Below are 25,137 nucleotides of genomic sequence, written 5' to 3' on the forward strand. Positions count from 1 at the left end.
ATGACATGTTTCATTCGCGCCAGTTCTACCGACGATTGTTCGAATGAAATTCTCTGAAATAGATTGGTCGCTCGAAAACGCGTCTACCCGACCACAGGTCCACCTCCACGGATTAAACTTGAAAATCCTGATCTGAGAAGATGATTAGTTTGTGTAATTTTTCTTTAACGGACTAACGCTCTTTCATTTTGTATTTTACTACTTCGATTCTGATTAACTCTACTTTATTAATTTAATAGTAACTAAGTAACACTACTGTATTAATTTAATAAACCAGAACAAAATTTTAATATTGCAGAGAAGGTGGCGAAAAAGACTGAGACTCGATCAAATGGAATAACTGACTCTAAATATATTACTAAGAAAGAAATAATCTCAGATAATCTCTTTATCAAAGCACATAATCGAAAATGCAGAAGCAGTGTTCAAAATTATTGCTTTAATTAACTGATATTTTAAATTCTAGGAGAAGTAAAATAAACGAACGCGACTTATTCCCTTAACCTACGATTTATGTCTGAGAATGCCCGTAATATTTACGTTTGTTCCGATCATCGTACTCCGGGCTATGCCCGTAATATTTACGTTTGGTTCGATCATCGCACTACGGGCTATGCCCGTAGTTGTAGGTTAAGGGGTTAATATTGTCACGATTAATTCATTGCTAAAGATCAAGTATATTCGTGTAGATATTTGCCATTTGCAAATATTCATACGGGATATTAACATGCATATTTATAAATAACGCGAATATATTCTCAAGTGTATATGTTTAACTTAATTATTAAAAAACTAATTATTATCATCGCGCTGTGCAAGAAGGCCTATCTTAAACTAATAAATTTGAAATAAAGAGCGTTACTACTCACGGGTATAAAAGATACCCGCGTTCACTATGCTCGCAAAGAATTCTACGTAATACAACCAGTCACCCGTGCCGATTCGGGTCTTTTATCCTACGGCATAGTTGAGTGACCAGAAGAACAGAAATGCATGCGACTCACCGTTCGAAGCAGACAAACAGAGAACGTTACCGTGGATGCTGCGCTATCCCAGCGAATTTCATCCGGGAAACTAACATCAGACAGGAACCGTTGAAAGGCTAATAATAGAAATGCAGACTGCGAAAAATCTGTTACGAAACAAAACAGGATGAGTGATCGCTGACTATTTGAAAAGTTGGAGATAATGAAAAATGAAGGTTTATTAACTTTAGTAACTTTAGCAATAATAAAGATTGAAATTCTAATAAAATTTGATAAGTATAAAAACTGAGACTCTAATATGAATGTGTAAAATCTAAAATAATCTGTAGTATGTTAGTCATTTGTTTTATAACTCGGTATTAAGACTTTAACTCTTATTTTATTTTAACGAAAAAATAACCTCAGAAAATGCTATCCTCCTAAATTTTCAGTCAAATTGTATTTCTGCATTGATAGTGATAAAAGAAAAATATACAGAATAGACATAACTGAAAGTAAGTATGTAAAAATACTTACATACTTGGCTTTTGTGCCACTGTTAGAACACTCCTGAAGAAGATGACGAAGTTGAAGTAGTGATATGTCTATAACAAAACATAAGATATTAAAATCGGTAACACATAATAACAAGCGTGAAACTTTAGCAACAATAAAGACTAAACTCTAATAAATATGTAAATTGGAACTCTAATATAAAAGTTTGAGAACAACATATTCAGTGATTTTTGATGTGTATCAGCCAGTTTTATTGTACTTTAATGTTAAGATTTTAAGACTTTATTTCAATTAAAGAGGGCATTTACAGTTTTTTAAATTATCAATCATTTTTATTGTATAATAAATTTATTGTATAAGAGAACAAACTGAAATACAATATTTAAAACTACTTACATTCTTGAGCGCCTGCAGAAGCTTTGTCCTCTTGAGAGATGCACTGACTCTAATACCGAAAAAGAATATTCAAAAGAATATGAAATAGGATCACATTACCGTGAGCGTTAAAATTATAATCGGCGAACAAGAACTCTAACGTCGCGTACAAAATTATGTGATAAAATTTTATTATTTTCGCGCGTGATTATTTAATTGGATTAAATTATTAGAGTAATAAAAGACCGACGCCACCAATAGGTTATAATACGTTACAAACCTGACGCAACGCTATCGACGTTATCGGTACGAAATGAGACGACTAAATGACTCCTTGTACGTTAGTTTCGCATAGCAACTACCAAAGTGGCGAGGGGAGTGGGGACACAAGAGCCGGTGGCACAAGCAGCTACGCAGTTAACGATCTAGACAAAGAAATGTATACATCAACAAAAACATTCCTATTCTACGAAGCACTTTCTTTCGGATTACGCAGCAGGAATCTTTCGAATTGCGCAGCACAATTCTTTCTCTACGTCGATATTTACAAATATCGTACAATAATTCGTAGCCCTACTGGCAACATCACAGACACATTTGTCTAACTTATTACTTTAGTTACCTTACTTTATAATCTTCATTTCGTTAAACAAAGCAAGATTGAAACAACAGCATGGAGAAAGTGAAAAATTACTTAAAATTACTGTTCCGCAATGACACAGTATGCAGATGAAGTCTTAAGCGCTTTTTGAGTGCGTATTCGCTTTTAATACTAATATAAAAATAATAAAAGTGGAACGATATTTATTTTTAAGTCCAAAATGTAGTAAGAGAATAATTTTTTCACGGTTGAAAATTTGAAGTCCATAGATATTTTCTCTATATCATTTTTATTATCACGACGTAGTACCTGAAGTTTTGACCGATCTAATGATTTTTATTCTTAGAAATATCCTGAATGAACGGGGAATTAAGAAATGTGTAATGAAGGATATAAATAATGGAAATTAATTATGGTGGAGGAATCAACGACGAAAAGTTATTTTGCTAATTATTATACGAATGAATATTCAAAATGTCGCTCAACGACTACTAAACTATTTAATTAACACTAACCTCACCACCCCTAGTCAAATGACTGGTTTAAATATCTAATTTGAAATTGTACATTTATCGTTATATCTTTTGTTCATTTAGCTTTACGTGAATTTTTATATTCTCCGATTAATTGATTTCTCAACTTTTAAAACCAGTTATCTGACCGGGCCTGGTGAGATTAGTGTCAAAAGCCAGCCTGATATTTTCTTCAATTTCTGATCTTCGGTTGATTTTCAGTATTTTGCCTTCACTTTTCACCCAAAATTAGATGTGACAAACGAAATGCAATGTAAGACCTGCTAACGTTTAGGTCATGTTGCTTCTAATTGCAACGGACTGTCGCAACGTTAAATTCAACGATGAATTACGATCCAGATGCAAGTATTGATCCAGATTTCTGTATCGAAGAAAGTAAGGATAACACAAATCAACCTTGTTGCGTTTCGTGTAAAAATTCTGATCATCCTATTCATATCAAGATTACTCTCAACGCTTATTGTTAGTGCTAAAAAGGCGATGAGAAAAGAGAATTTGGAATATTAACGAAAAGCGAAACAAATAAACAACAATAAGTAACAAGAAACAAATAACTTAAAAATTACTTGCAGTAAAATTCCGTCGAATAGTAAACTAGATAATTGTCCTAACCTCTGTATTCCCTTATTTCATCGCGATATATCTGATGGCTAAATATGAAAAGAGATTCCGCGAGTCAAAACGCGCCATAACTGACGCGACGCTATTAGCGTATATAGCGATATCAGCGGTAGCGTTCGACTTTGTTGTCGTATTTCACCTTGTCATTATGAACAAACAGCACACTGAGGAACGTGTAATGTAAGATATTCGCGCGTTGCGGGAAATGCATAAGCGATAATGAGCTTTGTAGAAATAATCAATTAATTAATATTCACCAAATACTAACACGCACGTGCACTTTCTGGGAACGCTTCACTATCCGCCGTAGATATTGCAGGTTCGAGCGGCCATGCGAGTAAGATTCGTTTCTTTAATTATAGCGGAGTTATTATAACACTCGCGCTGACGTTATTTTGTGAAGCGGTAATACGCGTAATAAATTTACTATTAAGACGCGCACGTGTGTAGAACTGACGCCATTTACGTGATGGGTAACGTTAGGACGCATGCGCGAGCGGGTCGCGACGAACATATGTGGTGGTTCGCCTCGTCGATGCGGCATCGTTTAAGAGTATGTACGGTCGGCTCGGTGTAAGTTCCTATTATGAAGGAATAAAGTCGGGTCGATATGATCTCCAGGGCTGAGCTGAAAGGGTTCATACAAGCCTTGGCGGGTGCAGCGCAGATGTTGAATGTTTCAGTCAAAAAATTTCAGTTGGATAAAGATAAGGATGAGGGGATTAGGGAGATAGGAAATTTGATTAAAGGCATTCTGTCTTCCTTGGAACAAAGTGGTATCGCCGGCCGAAACAATGAGAGTAGTGGAACTTAAGAGGCCCCGAAGAGGAGAGGCCACATACGCCGAGGCGTGTGGGAGGAAAATCAGGAAGGTAAGGAGTGAACAGGATTATAGTGAGGATTCTGAAGGTTGGATGAGGATAGAAAGAAGGAAAAGGGAGAGGAGGGCACCCTTAGAGCTAGCTATCCCTATGGTGCGTCCGGGTAACAACCAGCAGGTTGTTATCGAAGAGAGAGGCGTACCAAGGAATAGGAGATGGAAGGAAGCCATTCTAGATAAAGTTGAAGAAGGCTGTGAATGGCTTCAAGTTTATAGGAAAATAATGGCGGCTAGGAGCACCTTGGAAGGAGCTATGGGGGTGCGTAAAACGAGAGCCGGCCATATATTCATTGAATTCGACAGGTCGGTGGCGGTGAACGAGGTGGCGGTCAAGTTAAGGGCCGCTCTGAGTGACAATACGGAGGTGGCTGCTCTCGTCAACAGAGCAACCTTACAGACCAGGAATATCGATCCCTTTACCAGCAAGGAGAAGGTCGACGCTTCCGATTACGCCATAGGAGCGGTACTTGAACAGCGCGTCAACGATACTTGGCAACCCCTAGGTTTCATGACGAAATCGCTATCGCCCGCGCAACGAAAGTAGAACGCATACGATCGAGAATTACTCGCGATGTACACCGCGGTGAAACGATTCAGGCACGCTGTCGAAGGGAGAGATTTCGCGATTTATACTGATCACAAACCCCTACGCGTACGTATACGCGTATATAAACGTATACGCGTTTGATCAAAATCCCGACAAGTGTTCGCCGAGACAGTTTGGACACTTAGACTACGTAGGACAATTTACGACCGATATCCGACACATTAAAGGGGTAGACAATAACGTAGCCGATACTCTACCACGAATAGAAGCGATCGGGAAATCCGTCCATCAGATCATTTCCCGATCAGGATGTCGGAATTTATTGCGATCTCACGAACGAAACCTCGCGACCGTACGTACCGGGACCGTTACGTCGCGCCGTATTTCAGTCGTTACATAGACTTTCCCATCCGGGAATACGCGCTACGCAAAAATTGGTGACAACACGTTTCGTCTGGCCGTCCATTAATAAAGGTTGTCGAACTTGGGCGCGACAGTGTATACCATGTTAACGCTGCAAAGTCACCAGGCACGTATCCTAGCATGTCGGAACGTTCAAAACGTTAGAAGGCCGGTTCCAACACATACACTAGACATTATCGTCATGCCATATTCACAAGGTTATGGATATTATCCAAAGTGTATCGATCGTTTCTCGCGTTGGCCCGAAGCCACTCCCATCGTCGATATGGAAGCGCCAACCGTTGCTTCGGCCGTCCTTTCCACTTGGATAGCTCGGATGGTAGAGCGCCTACACAGACAATTAAAAGCGGCGATAAAGTGTCTCGACACGAGCAACTGGATCGACATTTTACCCATTATATTATTAAGCATTCGAACCGCGATAAAGGAGGACTTAAACACAGCGGCAGCCGAAATGATTTACGGCACCGGCATACGATTGCCGGCGAAATTTTTCATAGCAACCGAGCAGCAGGCCAACTCGGAGTACGCGAACCGGCTTAAAGAAGGGATGGGGAAGGTCAGGCCGCATCCGGTCACGCATCATGGCGAAAAGAAAATTTTCGTTTTCTTAGAATTAGAAACCGTATGTTTTCTTATGTCATGACGCGATAGGGGGCCCTTTCCAGCCGCCGTATGACGGAACGTTTGAAGTCATAAAAAGAGGCGAAAAAATTACACCGCCGAAATTAATAATCGCGACGTAACGGTTTCCACAGACCGTCTAAAACCGGCGTTTGTAGTATAAGGAAAAATCGCCGTATCTCTTGACATACTAATTCCGGTAGATCAGGCGAACGCGAACGACGAAAACAGCGCAAGCAGCGATCGAATCGCGGAAGAAAACTCCAGGAATAGGTATGTTGCGCGGTCCGGACGTAGGGTCCGCTTTATCGATCAGTTCCCGGCAGGTTTCGGTTAGACGTCGTAAATTGTCGGATCGAGTGTATCGATAATTAAAAAAAAAAAAAGAAAATAACGATGACAAATAGAAACTCTGTAAATATTTCAAAAGTTTAACTTAATAAAAACGTTATCACTGGTAGGGGGTGATGTAGCGGCACATGAGTCAGAACACAATTTAAATGATGTTGTTGTTTTGCCTCGGAGTATCAAGACCGTTGGGTTCCAAGTAATGTAAGAACAAATAATATCCGGGCAAAACAATGTCGCCGCTTCGTGCAACCGTCAAACGTAGAAGACTTCGATTTTCCGGTTCTCTCCCGATCAGCATAAATAAACGGACGCAACCGAAAAGAATTTAATTATCTAGAGTTATCAACCAGTTATCTATCGAATATTTATTAGCGATCTTACTTTGCGACTTATACACTGTACGGGCGTCTTAGCGATTATGGTTTGCATACATATTTATTCAATTATTTTAAATATATTCGACAATTTCAACAACGTGCAATCTCGTCTAATACATTTCACGATCAAACATTGTCTACAAAAGTCATCTACAACAATATTTCTGAAGTGCGATCGACAATACACATAAAAGAAATGCCAACAGCAAGAAGGAATCGTAGAGGTAGAGGCTATACCAGCAGGAAACGTGCAAAACGTTGACTAAACGTTTCCCGAAATTAGAAGAGAAGAAGAAAAAATTAGGAATACCTTAAAATTAGGAAACCACAGAACAAACAGAAATTAGTTTTATCCATCGAACTCACCTATACCCGAACGCGATCTAGGGCTGCATTGCCAATAGTTTAGGAAAGCGATAATTATTCTCGTTTTATAAACTACATAGAGAGTTAAGACCAGAATTTTGATAATAAATATATAAGTAAATAAAATCGAATAAATTACCAGTTACGAGACATTGAAATTATTTATTTATTCCTAGAAAACTTTGATCCTTCCCACGCTAGTACTCTCCTACCCACAGCAGCTAAGCTGGAACGTGGAGTTTATTTACCAGTCGTATTAATACAATAGTTAATGCTACTCCTACAGTCATATCAACGAATTAGAATATCAAGAATATGACAGTTTGAAAATTAAAAATAGTGTTGCACTTTAGAAAGGCGCGACAAGTTTTCAATCTATTCCATTCAGTCGTTAGCCTTGGTTCGAAAATAACGAACGAGAGTCGAACTAATTGAAATAGTTTAACGACTATTTCTGGTGGCAGCAACTACAGTTTTGATTCAAGCGTCAATTTGAGAAAGCTAGGGCCCGAAATCGAGAATAATAAGTAACGGTTACGAATACCGAAGATCAAAACCGGATCGTAACAGTAAATAATGATTAGGAAAGATAACGAATAAATGGAACCTGTTAATAATAATAATAATAACAAGAATAAGTTTTCTTAAATATCATAAAATGCATTTACCTTAAATTTCTGCCAACGAAAATTCTTGAATTTGATACAAAATGATAGCTAATAAAATGAATGAAACAAAAGCTTTAAAAAACAACTAATATTAACAGGAATGGGAATAAGGGAAGGGTTGCATATACAAGGATGCGTAAGAGTGCACTTAGAAAAATCAAAATAATTGAAAATATAATTAGAACGCGGGAAGAAGATATCGCCCGAAAATTGTATATTATTTATTTAGTAAAAATTTTATTTATTTCTATTACATATGTCTATGGAAGATTCAGAGGCCAATTAGCGTAAATCCTACTTTCTCTGAAAAGGACTTACGTAGCTCCAAAAATAATTTATTCTTAAAAATTTTAATTAATAAATCAATTAACTCGCTACTTTCATGCATATATAGTAGATTACGGTATTGACCACGAAATTACTAAGCACAATTATTCCGAGCATAAGCACAAACAATGAGAATCATTTCGAAGTCGTGACAAGTCTAAGCATTATCGTTTGTTATGTAAAAAATAATTGTACACTGCTTAACTGAATTAAGCAAAAAAAGATGAAAATACACGTATTTCCAGGAAATTGCCCTTTTTCTGCTAGTGAATTCCAATATTTATCTAATGAGCAAAATTTATTCGATTGCGATAATGGCGAACGAGACGAAAATTTAAAAAAGAAAACTGTCACAAGAAAACTCTGCTGGATGATTTTCCACTTTATAAGATTAACGGTTCATCGATCAATGTTTTCCAAAACTCATTGTACAGGAGTACTTTTATGTTTTTTCTTTGTTATGTTTCTGTTATGATCTGTCCTGTTTTGCGACCAAATTTTCAGGACGGAAAAAGAAAGAAAAGACAATATCGTGTAAAAGTACGGTTTTTAAACGGCTTAAATTAAATTACAAACTGTAATGTTAAAAATGTAAAACCAACACAAAATATGGTATGGCTACGTCGTACCGTCGCGTAACGGCACTTTTACCAGAACCACCTTCAAACAGTTCTGCCCGAGCAGCCGAGCTAAACGGGCGTGTGCAACAGTGCTCCGGAGAAGTGCGGCAAGTGGGGAAGAGAAAACTACGAACGGCTACGCCTATAGCCAAACGGCGGAAACCCGTGTCCTATATCAAGAAGCCTTAAAATAGCAGCCTGGAACTCTAACGGCCTACAACAAAGGGCCCTAGAAACTAAAACATTCCTGTCCAGCAGTAACACCGATATACTACTCGTCTCAGAAACACACCTCACAATAAAAAGCTACATAAAGATACCGCACTACACCATATACGACACCAAGCATCCCTCAGGGAAAGTACACGGAGGGACGGCAGTAGTAATAAAAAACGACATTAAACATCACCTACACAGCCAGGTCAGTAAGGAACATATACAAGCAACCACCGTTACCGTACAGACTAACAGCAACCATCTGCAGTTGTCAGCAGTATACGTACCGCCGCGACACAAAATCATAACGCAAATGTGGGAAGACTACTTCCGACACTTAGGTGACAAGTATATTGCAGCGGGAGACTATAACTCAAAGCACACGCTATGGGGATCAAGAATCACCACACCTCGAGGCAGAACCCTGGAAAAATACATCAGAAATAATAACCTCAATATATTATCCACAGGAAGACCGACATACTGGCCGACAGACCTGAGCAAAATACCTGACCTGCTAGACTTTGCAGTTACAAAGGGACTAAACGCAAATAAACTAAACATAGCATCCAGCCTCGAGCTTAGCTCCGAACATACGCCCATAATAATTTCATACAGAAACAAACCAATACTTTACAGCAGCACAGAGAAGCTATGCAATTAAACCACCAAATGGCAAATATTCAAAGAAATAATAGAGAGCAAAATCAGCTGCAACATCCCACTGAAAACACCTGAACACATCGATCAAGCAGTAACAACACTCACAGAAACTATCCAAGAAGCAGCAAGGGCAACCACTATACCTGAAACAACCAACAGACAAACAAAAACAGTTCCAATAGACATCCTCGAAAAAATTAGAGAAAAAAGAAAAGCGAAAGCAAAATGGCAAAAACACAGAACAAAAGAAAACAAAAAAACACCTAAACAAACTCACAAAATAAATAAACAACAAAATAAAAGAGCACAACAACAACGAGTTCACAAAGTTCATCGAGTCACTATCTGCTCACGAAAACAACAATTACTCCCTATGGAAAGTCACAAAAAAATAAAGAAGACAACAAAAATGGTACCAACAATCAGAAGAGCAGACAACACATGGGCAAGAAGCAACGAAGAGCAAGCTGAAGAATTTTCCAACCACCTAGGCAACACATTCACCCCACACAACATCAACAATAGCAACCACAATAGTCATACGGACGAGGATGCGCTAACTACTAGTACACCAACTGACAATCACCATACCCAAAGCAACCGCACAAGAAATCAGAAACATAATTGAGGAAACAAAAAACAATAAAGCACCAGGAATCGATCTAATTAACAGCCAAATCTTGAAAAAACTTCCGCCAAAAGCGATAAGACAAACCACAATAATAGTAAACGCAATACTAAGAATACAATACTTTCCAAAAGCTTGGAAACTGGCAAAAATCATAATGATACCCAAACCAGGCAAGGACCCACACGAAACCAAGTCCTACAGACCAATCTCACTACTTCCGGTGTTCTCTAAGATAGTAGAGAAAATAATCTACGACCGGATAAAACCAATAATAGAGAAGAACCATCTAATACCGGATCACCAATTCGGATTCAGAAACAAACACCCCACAATAAAACAAACGCAAAGACTCGTCAATGAAATCCTACAGGCGCTGGAAACAGAACAATACTGCACGGCACTCTTTATGGACATCGAAAAAGCATTCGATAAAATAAACCACACTAGCCTACTACAATCAATCAGGAAACAGTTCTCGGGGCAGATATACCAACTAATCAAATCATACCTAAGCAACAGAAGCTTCATAGTAAAAATCAAAAAGACACACTCGGAAGCTAAAGAAATCAAGGCAGGAGTTCCGCAAGGAAGCGTCCTAGGACCAATTTTATACACATTATACACGGCCAACATACCAACAACTAACAATAGCAAAATACTGACATTCGCGGATCACACAGCTGTACTAGTCAGGCACACTAACCCTGCAACAGCAGTTACATTACTACAAGAACATATCACAAAAATAGAAAAGTGGCTTCAAGCGAAGCAAATCAAAGCAAACCCCGATAAATGCAAACATATTACATTTACACTGCGAAAACAGAAACCACCAAACATTGTACTAAACGGCACACACATAATACAAACAAGGCAAGTCAAATACCTAGGACTCCACTTAGATACACGACTCACATGGAAACAGCATATTACAGCAACAATAGACAAGATACAGATGGCAAGGAGACAAATGTACTGGCTAACAAGTCGAAAATCCAAACTAAGCATAGAAAACAAACTAAAAATATATAAAATGGTCATAAGACCAATCTGGACGTACGGAATAACACTATGGGGAACAGCAGCAATGAGCCATATAATCAAAATAGAGGCATCGCACTCTAAAATACTCAGAACAATAGTAAACGCGCCATGGTACGTTAGAAACGAGGACATCCGGAAAGACCTGGGAATACCAACGGTCAAGGAGGAGATCAACAAAAGTGCAAGAAGGTACGGAGAAAGAATAGCAACGCACCTAAATCGGCTGGCAGCGGAAACGGTCGACACATCAAGCATAAAAAGAAGATTAAAAAGGAAACACCCAACCGATCTCACAGAGGACATAACCCAACAAACACGATGGCGGTACCCCGCTGGGGGTAGCCACCCACATGTTATATTAGTATACAGCTACAACATTTTACCAAATGTCCTACTGGACAAATTGTAAAATCCAAATAAATAAATAAAAAAAAACTTTCAAATAGAAATTCGTTGTTTATTGTGAATACACATATGTAATTTATATTTTTCTTAGGCAATAAACATTATATATATGTAAATTCTATAGAATTTAGAATATCAACCGACGGTTTGACTTTCACTGTGTTTACTGGGAGTCGGTCGAACGATATGAATAGAGGAGGACGGGGACTTGGGATAGAAAATAAAACAGGACTTGGAGAAGCGAAGATTGAACAAAGAAAAAAGCAAGTTAAGAGCCAGAAGGAGAAAGAGAAGACTTAGACAATCGATTGTTGAGTTTTCACAAATCGATCGCCTGATTTCCGAAAATATTACAACATTCCATATATATGTCGGAGATGAAAGAACACCGGAGCCTTTGGAATTTTGTATAATCCCGCAACATTGAAACCTAGAGTCTACTATAGCTGTAATTGAACAAATGTAGTTATTCAATCCGATTGTAATTGTTCGAGAATTGTGATAATGAGCTTGGGCTCGAGACGACAGTCAGTCGCTGAACGTAGCCGCGGTCACGGGATGAACGCCTTGTCTAACAAAGGCATGGAATAATTCTATAGCTCTCCTTAAAAAGGAAATAGTTGTAACACTCGAAGTAAACATTCCAACGGTCTCTGTCCCGTAGCTCGCCACATGCAGACCCTATTCTTCGAGTAAGATGATTGCCAGATGTCGATCCGTCTCCGCAGTACATGTTCGGCTAGCTCGAGGGCCCGTTATAAATCTTAAGATTTAGTCAACTAAAGTCCTTCAAACAGGCAAACAGTCTTTGCCCCAACTACGGGAAAATAGGGGAGACCTATTTTTCAACGAGCGGCGTCTCCCACTAGCAACTTTCCCTCGAGGACGGCTAACATCTTTTTCTAACCACCGATATGGAGATTGACCAATTAGCAGCAACGCCAATTTCCCTTACTTTCTGAACGAAGGCTTTTCTCGACGAATCCGATGATCTCGTGTCCTTAGACACACCCCATTATAGTTTTCCTCTGTGGCATCATCGGGACGGGAAAGTCATTCCCGCTCGCGATCTCATCGATGAAAAAGCGTAGCCCCTTACGACCGGTGAATATTACGCGTCCGACTTAGATTTTGTGAGTACGTTCATCTATCATCCCGTCGACCGCGGATTCGTTATTGAACCTAGGATGATTGTCATTAGTTTCTCGAGTATCTAATTACCACGGTTACTTGTCCGGTTCTATGATAATCGTATTTGTACTAGCCAATGTCTTCTCTATTGCATAATGACGACGTGTAATCCAAACGAAGATTCGTTTCACGCCCCTAACCCTAATTGTAATGTAAACCCGTCATATATATATGTCGGAGATGAAAGGAAAACCAGAGCCTTCCCTTTGCAATTTTGGGAAAATCTTCTAATGCTTTAGCCTAGATTTTATCATAGCTGTAATTAAGCAATTGTTGTCATTTGTAATTGTTCGATATTTGAGATCGCCATTTGAGGTGACAACTGGTCGCCGAACGTAGCCACGGTCACGGGATAAACGTTTTGCGTGACGAAGGTGTGGATCGGTTGTATTGTTCTCCCTAGAAATCACATAGAATTGTACTTTAAAGATGTCGATATAATGGGACACACGTATTAGGAATCAATCTCCAAACAGAAACTGCCTAGTAACGGCGTTTGGATCTTTCTCGATGTTTCCAAAGAGTATACAACAAACTTTTGACAGAAATTGCCTAGCAACAACGATTGGAAACTTCTCGATGTCTCCAGCGAGCATATAACAAACAAATGCAGTCGTATAGCGAAAAAGATTTTCATCAGATATTCATTCGTGTGATCGCCTTGGAAAGTGATACATCGAGCAATTTACCGAGTGTCTCAGCAATCGTATTTTTGTGTTTAAAAATCATTCTACGCATAGAAAAGAGTTATCCCGTAGACCGTGGATTCGTTTGAACCCAGGAACATTGTTAATAGTGTTAATTAAATTCATTATTCGTAAAACCTATTAATTGTTAATCTCAATATTCGTTAAATTTATTATTCGTAAAACATATTATTCGTTACTCTTATTATTCGTTAAACTTATTATTCTTTAATCTAATCGTTAGTTAAACTTATCGTTTGTTAATCTTATCATTCATTAAACTCAACATTCATAATATTTTGTAAAATCTTGTATATTCGCGTAAATATAATCTCTGTTGTGTAAAACGATGGCTAATTCAATCGAAGAATCGTTGTTACGCCGGGCGACTCTCTGCCTGGCCCAGGTCACACACCGCGGGCCAGACGGACACCAGATGTCCGCTCTTCCGTACGGCGTACCCTCAATAGCCTTAAGAACCCGTCATACACCCGAGTCACTTGCCTGCTAAGGTCCTTCAGACCCAACAAATGTCTTTTCTAAATCAGTTTCCAAAGACTATTGTTTACTACGGCTTGACACGGGAAAGTTAGCTTTTCTCACGTACGATGCTTCCTACCAGCAACTTTCTATCGAGGGCGGTTAAGGCCCTTCTTAGTCCTCCAACCTTCGTTTGTCCAATCCGAGGCAATGTATACTGGCCTCACCTCCTGACCTAAAATGTCATGAACAAATCCGATGATCCCGTGCGCTAGACACACCCATCACTAGCTTTCCTCCGACACAGCATCGTCACTCAACTTCACTTCTTCTACATCGTTGGAAAAGTCAACTACTAAGTAGTAACGCTAATGCCTATCGGGGCAGTCTAAGCATAACGCGAGAGTCGGTCTCGGTATTGTCGAGCATACATTTCCTCTGCTAAATATCTTATAGTGCTACGTCCACTAATACATTAAATCCAATTATAAGAGCCCTGCTCTAACGTACATATCTATCTTATCTTCGTGCGATAAGTGATTATCTATCTATCTATGCTCATCAGTGTAATCTAAGTGTTGGAAATATATAATTAATAATTCTGTGAATCATAGTGTTATACAAACTCAATCACCCCTATCATCTCAACGGAAATCAGGGGATCGATCAAGTCGTGGTGTCGATTGTCATAATCGTAACGGGAATTTACGACTCCCGTTGACGTCTCTCCTAGCGACTACGTCTCCCCGCGATTGGTCGAACAAACAATCGTTACGCGCCTTAAATTCTAATTTTAACCCGATTAAATTTCGGGTTTACATTAGAATTAAAGTTAGGGGCGTGACACGAATCTTCATTTGGATTACACATTGTCGTTATGCAATAGAGAAGACATTGACTGGTGCAAATGCGATTACCATAGAACCGGACAAGTAACCGTGGTAATTAGATACTCGAGAGACTAATGACAATGATCCTAGGTTCAATAAAGAATCCGCGGACAACGGGACGGTAGTCGTACGCACTCGCAAATGTCTAAGTCGAATTCTGTGTCAATATTCGCTGACCGTAAGGAGTAAATCCTTTTTGTCGATGAGACCGCAAGAGAGAATGACTTTCCGTCCCGGTGATACCTCAGAGGAAAACTATGATGGGGCGTGTCTAAGGACACGAGATCATCGGATTCGTCGGGGATATCCTACGTTCGGAAAGTAACGGAAATTGACGTTGCTGCTAATTGGCCAATCTCCATATCGGTAGTTAGAAAAGGATGCTAGCTGCCCTTGAGGGAGGGTTGCTAGTGGGAGACGTCGTTCGTGGAAAAATAGGTCTCTCCTGTCTTCCCGTAACTGGGACAAAGACTGTGTATCTGTTGAAGGATTTTAGGTAACTACATATTAGTGCTTATGACGGTCCTCGTGCTAGTCGATCACGTACTGTGGAGACGCGTCTACATCTGGTAAACATCCTGCCCGGCGAATAGGACCTGCGTGTGGCAAGCTACGGGACAGAAACCGTTGGAATGTTTACTGCCAAGTGCCGCTACGAATCTTTCTTTTGGAGTGCTATAGGATTACTCAATGCCTTTGTTAAATGGAGAGTTCGTCCCGTTGAACGCCGCCACGTTCGGCGACTAATTGTCGAATTGAGCCCAAGCTCATTGTCACAAGACTTAAACAAATACAATTGGTTAGAGTGACGGCAAATCGTTTAGTTACAACTGTAGATTTTAATTACAATGTTTCTATGGATCTTCCCGAGGTTTCAGAGGGAAGGCACCGGTGTCACCTTATCTCCGACAAGTATAATTTTATAACGTATTACGTTAGATAGAATAACGTAATAACGTATTACGTTATATAGTATAACGTTATATCGATTTACCTTATATAGAGTAACGTTATAACGCATGACGTTCCGCAGAATAACGTTACGACGTATTACGTTATATCGAATAACGTAATAACGTATTACGTTATATACTATAACGTTATAACGTATTACGTTAGATGGTATAACGTTATAACGTATTACGTTATATGGTATAACGTTATACCGTATTACGTTATATAGTGTAACGTTATAACGGATGACGTTACATAGAATAACGTTATAACGTATTACGTTATATGGTATAACGCTATAACGTATTGCGTTTTATAGAATAACGTGATAACGTATTACGTTATATAGTATAACGTTATACCGTATTACATTATATGGAGTAACGTTATAACGCATGGCGTTCCGCAGAATAACGTTATGAGGTATTACGTTATATGGTTTAACATTATAACCTATTACGTTTTATAGAATAACGTTATAACGTATTACGTTTTATAGTATAAAGTTATAACGTATTACGTTATATATAGTATAAAGTTATAACGTATTACGATATATAGTGTAACGTTATAACGTATGACGTTGTATAGTATAACGTTATATCGTATCACGTTATATAGTGTAACGTTATAACGTATGACGTTCGACAGAATAACGTTACAACGTATGACGTTTTATAGAATAACGTTATAACGTATTACGTTATGTAGTTATAACGTATTACGTTATACAGTATATACCGTATTACATTATATAGTATTACGTAACGTTATAACGTATGAAGTTCCACAGAATAACGTTATAACGTATTACGATATGTGGTATAACGTTATAACGTATTGCATTATTATAGAATAACGTTATAACGTATTACGTTAATTATAACAGTATAACGTATACGTTATACGTATTACGTTAGGTAGTATAACGTTATATATAGTATAACGTTATATATTACGTATTACATTATATAGTGTAACGTTATAACGTATGATAACGTATAACGTATTACGTATCGTTATAACGTATTGCATTTTATAGAATAACGTTATAACTTATTACGATATATGGTATAAAGTTACAACGTATTACGTTTTATGGAATAACGTTCTAACGTATTACATTGTATAGTATAACGTTATACCGTATTACGATATATACAATAACGTTATATGCTTTAACTTTATGACGTATTACGTTTTATAGTATAATGTTATAACGTATTACGTTATATAGTATAACATAACAACGTATTGCGTTATATAGTATAACGTAATAAAGTATTACGTTATATAGTATAACTTTATGACATATTACGTTAGATAGAATAACGTAATAACGTATTACGTTTTATGGTATGACGTTATACCGTATTACGTTATATAGTGTAACGTTATAACGTATGACATTTCACAGAATAACGTTACAACGTATTACGTTATATGATATAACGTTATAACATATTACGTTTTATAGAATAACGTTATACCGTATTACGTTAGGTAGTATAACGTTATATATATAATATCGTGATATAATGTGTTTACAAAGAGTGGACAATAGAGATGTAAATCAGACAGAAAAAGACGATTGTTGTACAACCTGAACTATTCACGCCAAACGCACAGAAAACAGCGCAATCCACACTCTCTCGGCAACGCCATTCGCAACCTCTGTCTCCGCTCAGCTCGCACTCTGCTTCTCGACTCGCTCTCTGCTTTTCGACTAACGCTCTGGCCGTTGCCGCATTCTGTTGTCTTTTTCCTAGGCCCACCGCACACGTGTTCTGCAGGCGCTCGTGGCCAGGGTCACGTAGGTCTTTTCCACGAAAGTATGCACATGAAAAGACCGATGACGCATTGATGGGCCAGACGACGCCTCGGCTCACCGCGACATTGTTCATAGTTCGCCCGATATTTCTTAGGCCTTTCGTCCACGATACTACATATAGTATAACGTAATAACGTATTACATTATATAGTGTAACGTTATAACGTATGGCGTTATATAGAATAACGTTATAACGTATTACATTGTATAGTATAACGTAATAAAGTATTACGTTATATAGTATAACGTTATAACGTATTACGTTATATAGTATAACGTTATAACGTATTACCTTAGGTAGTAAAACATTATAACGTATTACGTTATATGGTAGAACGTTATGACGTATTACGTTACATAGTATATCGTTATATGGTATAACGTTATAACGTATTACGTTAGGTAGTATAACATTATAACGTATTACGCTATATAGTATAACGTATTACGTTAGGTAGTATAACATTATAACGTATTAAGTTACATAGTATAACGTTAGAACGTATTACGTCAGGTAGTATAACGTTATAACGTGTTACGTTATATAGTATAATTTTATAACATATTAAGTTATATAGTATAACTTTATGACGTTTTACATTAGATAGTATAACGTTATAACGTATTACGTCAGGTAGTATAACGTTATAACGTGTTACGTTATATAGTATAATTTTATAACGTATTACGTTAAGTAGTAAATCATTATAACGTATTACGTTATATGGTATAACATTAGAACGTATTACGTTATATAGAATAACGTTATAATGTATTACATTATATAGTACAACGTTATAACTTATTACGTTATATAGTATAACGTTATAACGTATTACGTTAGGTAGTATAACATTATAACGTATTACGCTATATAGTATAACGTATTACGTTAGGTAGTATAACATTATAACGTATTAAGTTATATAGTATAACGTTATAACGTATTACGTTAGGTAGTATAACGTTATAACGTGTTACGTTATATAGTTTAATTTTATAACGTATTACGTTATATGGTATAACGTTATAACATATTACGTTATATAGAATAATGCTATATGGTATAACGTTATAACGTATTACGTTTTATAGTATAGCTTTATAACGTATTACGTTAGATAGAATAACGTAATAACGTATTACGTTATATAGTATAACGTTATAACTTATTACGCTATATAGTATAATTTTATAACGTATTACGTTATAGCGAACAACGTAATAATGTATTACGTTATATAGTATAACGTTATAACGCATTACGTTATGTAGTTTAATGATATAACGTATTACATTATATAGAGTAACATTATAACGCAGGACGTTCCGCAGAATAACGTTATAACATATTACGTTATACAGTATAACATTATAACGTATTACGTTATAAAGAATAACGTAATAATGTATTACGTTATATGGTATAATGTTATAACGTATTACGTTATATAGTACAACGCTATATGGTATAACGTTATAACGTTTTACATTTTATAGTATAACGTTATAACGTGTAACGTTATATAGAATAACGTTATAATGTGTTACGTTATATACTATATTTTATAACGTATTATGTTATATAGTATAACGTTATAACGTGTTACGTTATATAGTATTACGTTATAACATATTACATTATATAGTGTAACGGAATAACGTATGACGTTAAATAGAATAACATTATAACGTATTACGTTATATAGATTGACGTAATAAAGTATTAAATTATACAGTATAACGTTATAACGTATTACGTTATATGGTATAACGTTATAACGTGTTGCGTTTTATCGAATAACTTTATAACCTATTACCTTATATAGTATATCGTCATAACGAATTACGTTAGGCAGTGTAGCATTATAACGTACTACGTTATATAGTATAACGACATAACGTATTACGTTGTACAGTGTAACGTTATAACGTATGATGTTCCGCAGAACAACGTTATAAAGTATCTCGTTATACAGTGTAACGTTATAACGTATGACATTTCACAGAATAACGTTATAACGTATTACGTTTTATAGTATAATGTTATAACGTATTACGTTATATAGTATAACACAACAACGTATTGCGTTGTATAGTATAACGTATACGTTATATAGTATAACTTTATGACGTATTACGTTAGATAGAATAACGTAATAACGTATTACGTTTTATGGTATTACGTTATAACGTATTTCGTTATATAGTGTAACGTTATAACGTATGACATTTCACAGAATAACGTTATAACGTATTACGTTATATGATATAACGTTATAACATATTACGTTTTATACAGTAACGTTATAACGTATTACGTTAGGTAGTATAACATTATAACGTATTACGGTATATAGTATAACGTTGTAACGTATTACGTTAGGTAGTATAACATTAGAACGTATTACGTTATATAGAATAACGTTATAATGTATTACATTATATAGTACAACGTTATTGGGTATTTCGTTAGGTAGTATAACATTATAAAGTATTACGTTTTATATTATAACATTATAACGTATTATGTTATGTAGTATAACGTTATATGGTTATAGAACGTATTACGTTATATAGAATAACGTTATAATGTATTACATTATATAGTATAACGTTATTAGGTATTTCGTTAGGTAGTATAACATTATAAAGTATTACGTTATATATTATAACATTATAACGTATTACGTTATGTAGTATAACGTTATATGGTATAACGTAATAACGTATTACGTTATATAGTGTAACGTAATAAAGTATTACGTTATATAGTATAACGTTATAACTTATTACGTTATATAGTATACCGTTATAACGTATTGCGTTAGGTAATTTGGACGAAAAACTTACATCCGGCGGAAGCGTTGCCGCACCGGAAACGATCTCTCTCACGCTGCTGAAATCGCAATTTGGCACCATTGGATGCTTCGCAAGACCAACTAAAACTGGAGGGACCAATGGTGTATGCGTAATTCTGTATTTTTCTACGGGACTGATTAACGTTTCTAACTTGAAATTTCGCATTATGTACACAGCTGCACTGCAACTTATTGCCGTATTCATCATTCCGAACGCATAACCGTGGAATAATGGCAAGAAAACTAGTATTCGGTCTCCACGTCGAATATCCATTGATTCTGGGGCACTTCGATTAAGAACAAAATGCAATTGAATCGAATATTTATAATTTCAACTAGAATGATAAGAGTTAAGAGGCACAACAATAGAGAAAATATTATATAGTTGATTTGAATAAAGAATGGTTTGTTAATCATATAAAACGAATAATATATATTTAAATTTAACATAAATGAAAAATAAATCTCGAAATATATGTGTGGTCTTAGATCAACCGGATACATTGTGTATATTAATTTAATATATTTACCTTAGACTTTGGATGAAAAGTAACAAATTTCGATGAGACAACATTACTCCTTTTGGAAGGCCTGTTGTACCGCTAGAACATAAAATAGCTGCCATTCTTTTCCTGTTATGATCTATCTGCACCGGTGAAGACGCATAGAGATCCGTGATACTTTGATATTTTTCCAAAACCTTGTCTCCGGTTATTATATTTCCATCAAGAGGTTTATCATCCAATTCGATTAATTTCATATTCCAGCTTACAGTAGATGCAATTTTCGCCAAAATGTTTTCAGTGCGTCGCGATGCAAACAACACCCGTGGCTGATAAATTTCCAGCATGTGCGTAAATTCTCCTACGTAAAAAATTGCATTAGATATGATTAAATAACGCATATGCTGCATCGCGTAACTTAACCACTCCGCGTAACAAGGTGACAGTTTTACAAAAGATCTAGAAATATTCGAAGAGCCTTACAAAAGCTTTTTCCGATATCCGTCTCCGCAAGGAGAGGCTGAAACAACTTTCTTTGAAATAACATATTTTTCGTAGAATGTTTACTCTGAGAAGATATTCGGAGTAGTTAAATACAATTTAATCGTATACGATTAAAAATTAGTATTGTTTGTATCTCTAAAAGGTGACGGAGTAACGCATATTGAGAATATAAGTGATTATTAATTTCCGCATCTATATACACAATATTTAACAATTTAATATTAACAATTATTGTTTACACTACATTATAAAACTTGGTGTTAGAGTAAGTACTGTTTCTAGACTTTTATTGTTAATTCTGCAAATGTAATGTAAATAAATTTAGTCTTTAATTAAAGTATCTAATTTATGATCTCTGTTTCTAGTAGTTGTAAAATTCTATAATAAACTCGAGGCAAATAATAAAGTCGAGGCTCGATTTCATTAACTTATATATGGCATAATCAGTGGAGTTATCAGAAACATGCAAGTTTCCAAAAAAGGAGAGCAAATTTTTCTTTCCACTTTTTACGTTCTGCCTTCGTTAAATTTCTATAATATTAAACACGCACGTACTTTTAATTAAATTAATTTCTTTGTTATTATAAAATAATTCGTAAAAGCTGCTTGGAGAATATCTTACTTTCTGTATATGCTGGATTCAACGGTGCAAATGTAGCTCCGATAAATAACGTGCTACATATCGATACCACGTAATGTGGATGGTTTTCAGCTGCAACGGAGATTCTGTCTTCCACCTTGATTCCATAATTTCTCAAAGCAACAGATAATATTGTGCTTTTTTCGAGAATATCCTTGCATGTGTAGTGTTTACCAGTTTGAATATCTACCTGATATAGTAACATGCAAGTATTACAATATAAAACATAGTAATCAAAATGAATCATTTGTATTGTCGTTTCTTGCTCTTTTTATATAAAAAAATCTATCTTGTTTAAATTGAGACTGTTGATTACTCTGACAATGTACATGCTAATACAGCCATCTGTAATCGCAATATGCGGGTCGCTTATCTAGAACGAAACGTACCAGGTCGTTAATTGTTCGTTGCAACGGTAGTGTCAAGTATTCCATCCGTAAGAAAAGCTTATTTTCTGACGAAAATTAGAAGGACTGTAATGTCTAATTCAAAATCAGTACAATCACGAGTCTACCTCAGCTTTTTAACTTTTAATAAAATCTCTAATATGGACGTCAGGAAATGATAAAACGAATGACCTGCGACTGATTTGCTTCACTGCATCTTATATCAATTTATATTTTGTCTCGTTTATATTCTGCGGCAATCGTTCTTGTTTCTCACAGCTCAGCCATTCTGTAACGATGAACCGCTGTAACATTCGCAGTGTTTCAGTGTAAACTGTTTGATTGTTCCGATTTAAAATGATGGCGCTGTAAAGAAGGTTATACGCTTGGACGGTTTATAGTTTATTGTTGTAATACAGCAGAAATGTGGACGATACACGACGATGTTAGCCGAAAATTGTGTGTAATTAAAAATCCCTAGGCGGTGAAAATACATTCAACCACAATAACATTTATAGAAATATAAAAATTGTATTGAAAATACGATTAGATGGCGTATTTATGGGATAATAGTAATAAGGTAGCACATATATCGAGCAGTATGTGTTATGCATTTTATGTGACATGCCCCTGTTTTTACGTTTGTTGTAAAGGAACGAATATTATTATTTTTTATCGTGTGTTCACTGAATCAAATGCTGCAACGATTGCTCGCAAAAATTTCCAAGTTTTTCTGTATTATTCCGTTTATATTCCTTTAGTTTGATCAACGTGACGTTGTTCGGCCTTCTTGTAACTAAATATTTAGTGTGATACGCTATACCGAAATTATCACATTATTGAACATTTGGCGATAATATCTGTTGAAGGGTAGACAAATGAAAATTGTGGCTGGGCAAACGCGGACAAGATGCGAATAAACGGATGCAGTTTAATCTTTGTAAAAATTCCCTCTTTCTCTCCTAATCGAGGTTCTACTGTGTACGTACAATTTAGCGTATTATTGCCGCGATCATATTTTATTTTTTTATTTCAAAGCTTGCGATTCCGAACATTATGTTTTCTCCGTAATCGTTTCAAGTGTGATAGCTAACTGACGTATACAGGTTGTGTAAAAAGGTGTCCGATACTCAAAGGGCTTATAGTGCCGACCGGGAGAAATAAATATCGACATAGTTCTAAAAGTAGCCCTTTCGATGTAAAATCAATTTTTATTTTTTAGCGTGCGATATCTTGAGTGAGACTCCTCGAAATATATCGAATATCGTCGGTAGGATCGAAATAACATAATCGCGAATTTAGTCAAGGATGAAAAAAATGCGTTTCGTAGGTCAAATTCGAAGGGTGCTGTGTATTTGTTATTTCCACTTTAGAATAGTAAAGGGACATTGTTAACCACACAAATAATCTTTGTTGATATTAGTAATAACTTTGCTGAGTGGAGGATAGTTCACCCAGACTTTAGAGATAAGCTTGTAATAATAAACATACATCGTTATCGTACAAGGATCGTGCATGTCATTTCTCGCATCATTCCCGCCTCCCATTCGCACTCAACAACTGGCGCTAACTGGATTTAATCTACGGATTCCAACTAAACTCTAGAAGAAACAGAAAATACGCACGAAAACGTGACCAACGCTAGAAAGATCAGCACGATCCACGACTAAAATCATCAACGCGCTTCTGATATGCAGGCGCTGGAAAACCGACCTTTGGTCCTTCAACTGCCAAGACTGCTTCGCATTCTGATTTTTCTTCATTCAACTGTGAGCATGCACGATAGTTTGGTTAACCCCCAAAAAAATAATTAGAAAAAGTTTCACAGGTATCGGTTGGTCGTCGAAATGGACAAGACGACCTTAACCAAGCTTGCTGGTGCCCGAATAGTAAAAAGAACTAAATTCTCATTTTCAAGTATTACAATCGTTTTTGATGTATCGTGTATGTGTCTCGTACATATTCCCTAACATAATGTACCTCGAGAATTTTCAACAATAATTCGTTAGAATTATGGATGAGCTCTAGTTATTGGTATTAATAGCATAATTAGTATTATAAAGTATTTGTTCCTTTTAATATATTCTATGTTCTACGACTCTTCGCTAGTAACGAGACACGTGTCTTTCTTTCGTTTTGAAGTCAAATCATCTCTAAATCAACAAGGAGACTGAATTTTAGTAGGTAAGTGCGTAGTTGTAAACATTTCTCTTCTTCTAAACACTCGCATCTAAATTTAAGTGGATTTTGCAGCAAAATTATAATCAATTCAACGTTTTCATTGCCTTATTTATTACAATACATTCTTTATAATTCAAGTTGACAGTAAACAAAATCCTGAATACACAGATTCAGTGAGCTAGTAATCGACGGTCATTGAATCTTTCGGCATCGATGTCGATCAAGATTCAAAGCGAATGTCGAAGAGCGAAAACGGAAGAAACAGAAACGTAAATGT

At 36.4% G+C, this 25,137-nt stretch overlaps 1 protein-coding gene across 1 annotated transcript; it reads right to left on the reverse strand.

Annotated features, from left to right (window-relative positions):
* Positions 1-20,889: 20,889 nt before the first annotated feature.
* Positions 20,890-22,548, reverse strand: LOC117241287 (luciferin 4-monooxygenase-like). The gene is made up of 3 exons (XM_033507242.1): positions 22,276-22,548; positions 21,247-21,510; positions 20,890-20,933 (listed from the first exon to the last, which is right to left on the reverse strand). The coding sequence occupies exons 1-3, from the start codon at positions 22,538-22,540 to the stop codon at positions 20,890-20,892; spliced, it is 573 nt and encodes a 190-aa protein (XP_033363133.1). The 5' UTR covers positions 22,541-22,548.
* Between the last annotated feature and the right edge of the window lie 2,589 nt (positions 22,549-25,137).

This window comes from Bombus vosnesenskii, unplaced genomic scaffold (assembly GCF_011952255.1).
Source record: "Bombus vosnesenskii isolate JDL3184/JDL3185 unplaced genomic scaffold, Bvos_JDL3184-5_v1.1 scf7180000015596, whole genome shotgun sequence".
NCBI lineage: Eukaryota > Metazoa > Arthropoda > Insecta > Hymenoptera > Apidae > Bombus > Bombus vosnesenskii.

Bases quoted from the DNA above. Each gene is read 5' to 3' on its own strand.
- LOC117241287 (XM_033507242.1), bottom strand. From the start codon at position 22,540: ATGATTCATTTTGATTACTATGTTTTATATTGTAATACTTGCATGTTA. The intron at 21,511-22,275 runs GTAAGATATTCT...TTTTTTACGTAG, and splicing joins GAATCCAGCATATACAGAAA to GAGAATTTACGCACATGCTG. The intron at 20,934-21,246 runs GTACAACAGGCC...TCTTAATCGAAG, and splicing joins AGCTATTTTATGTTCTAGCG to TGCCCCAGAATCAATGGATA.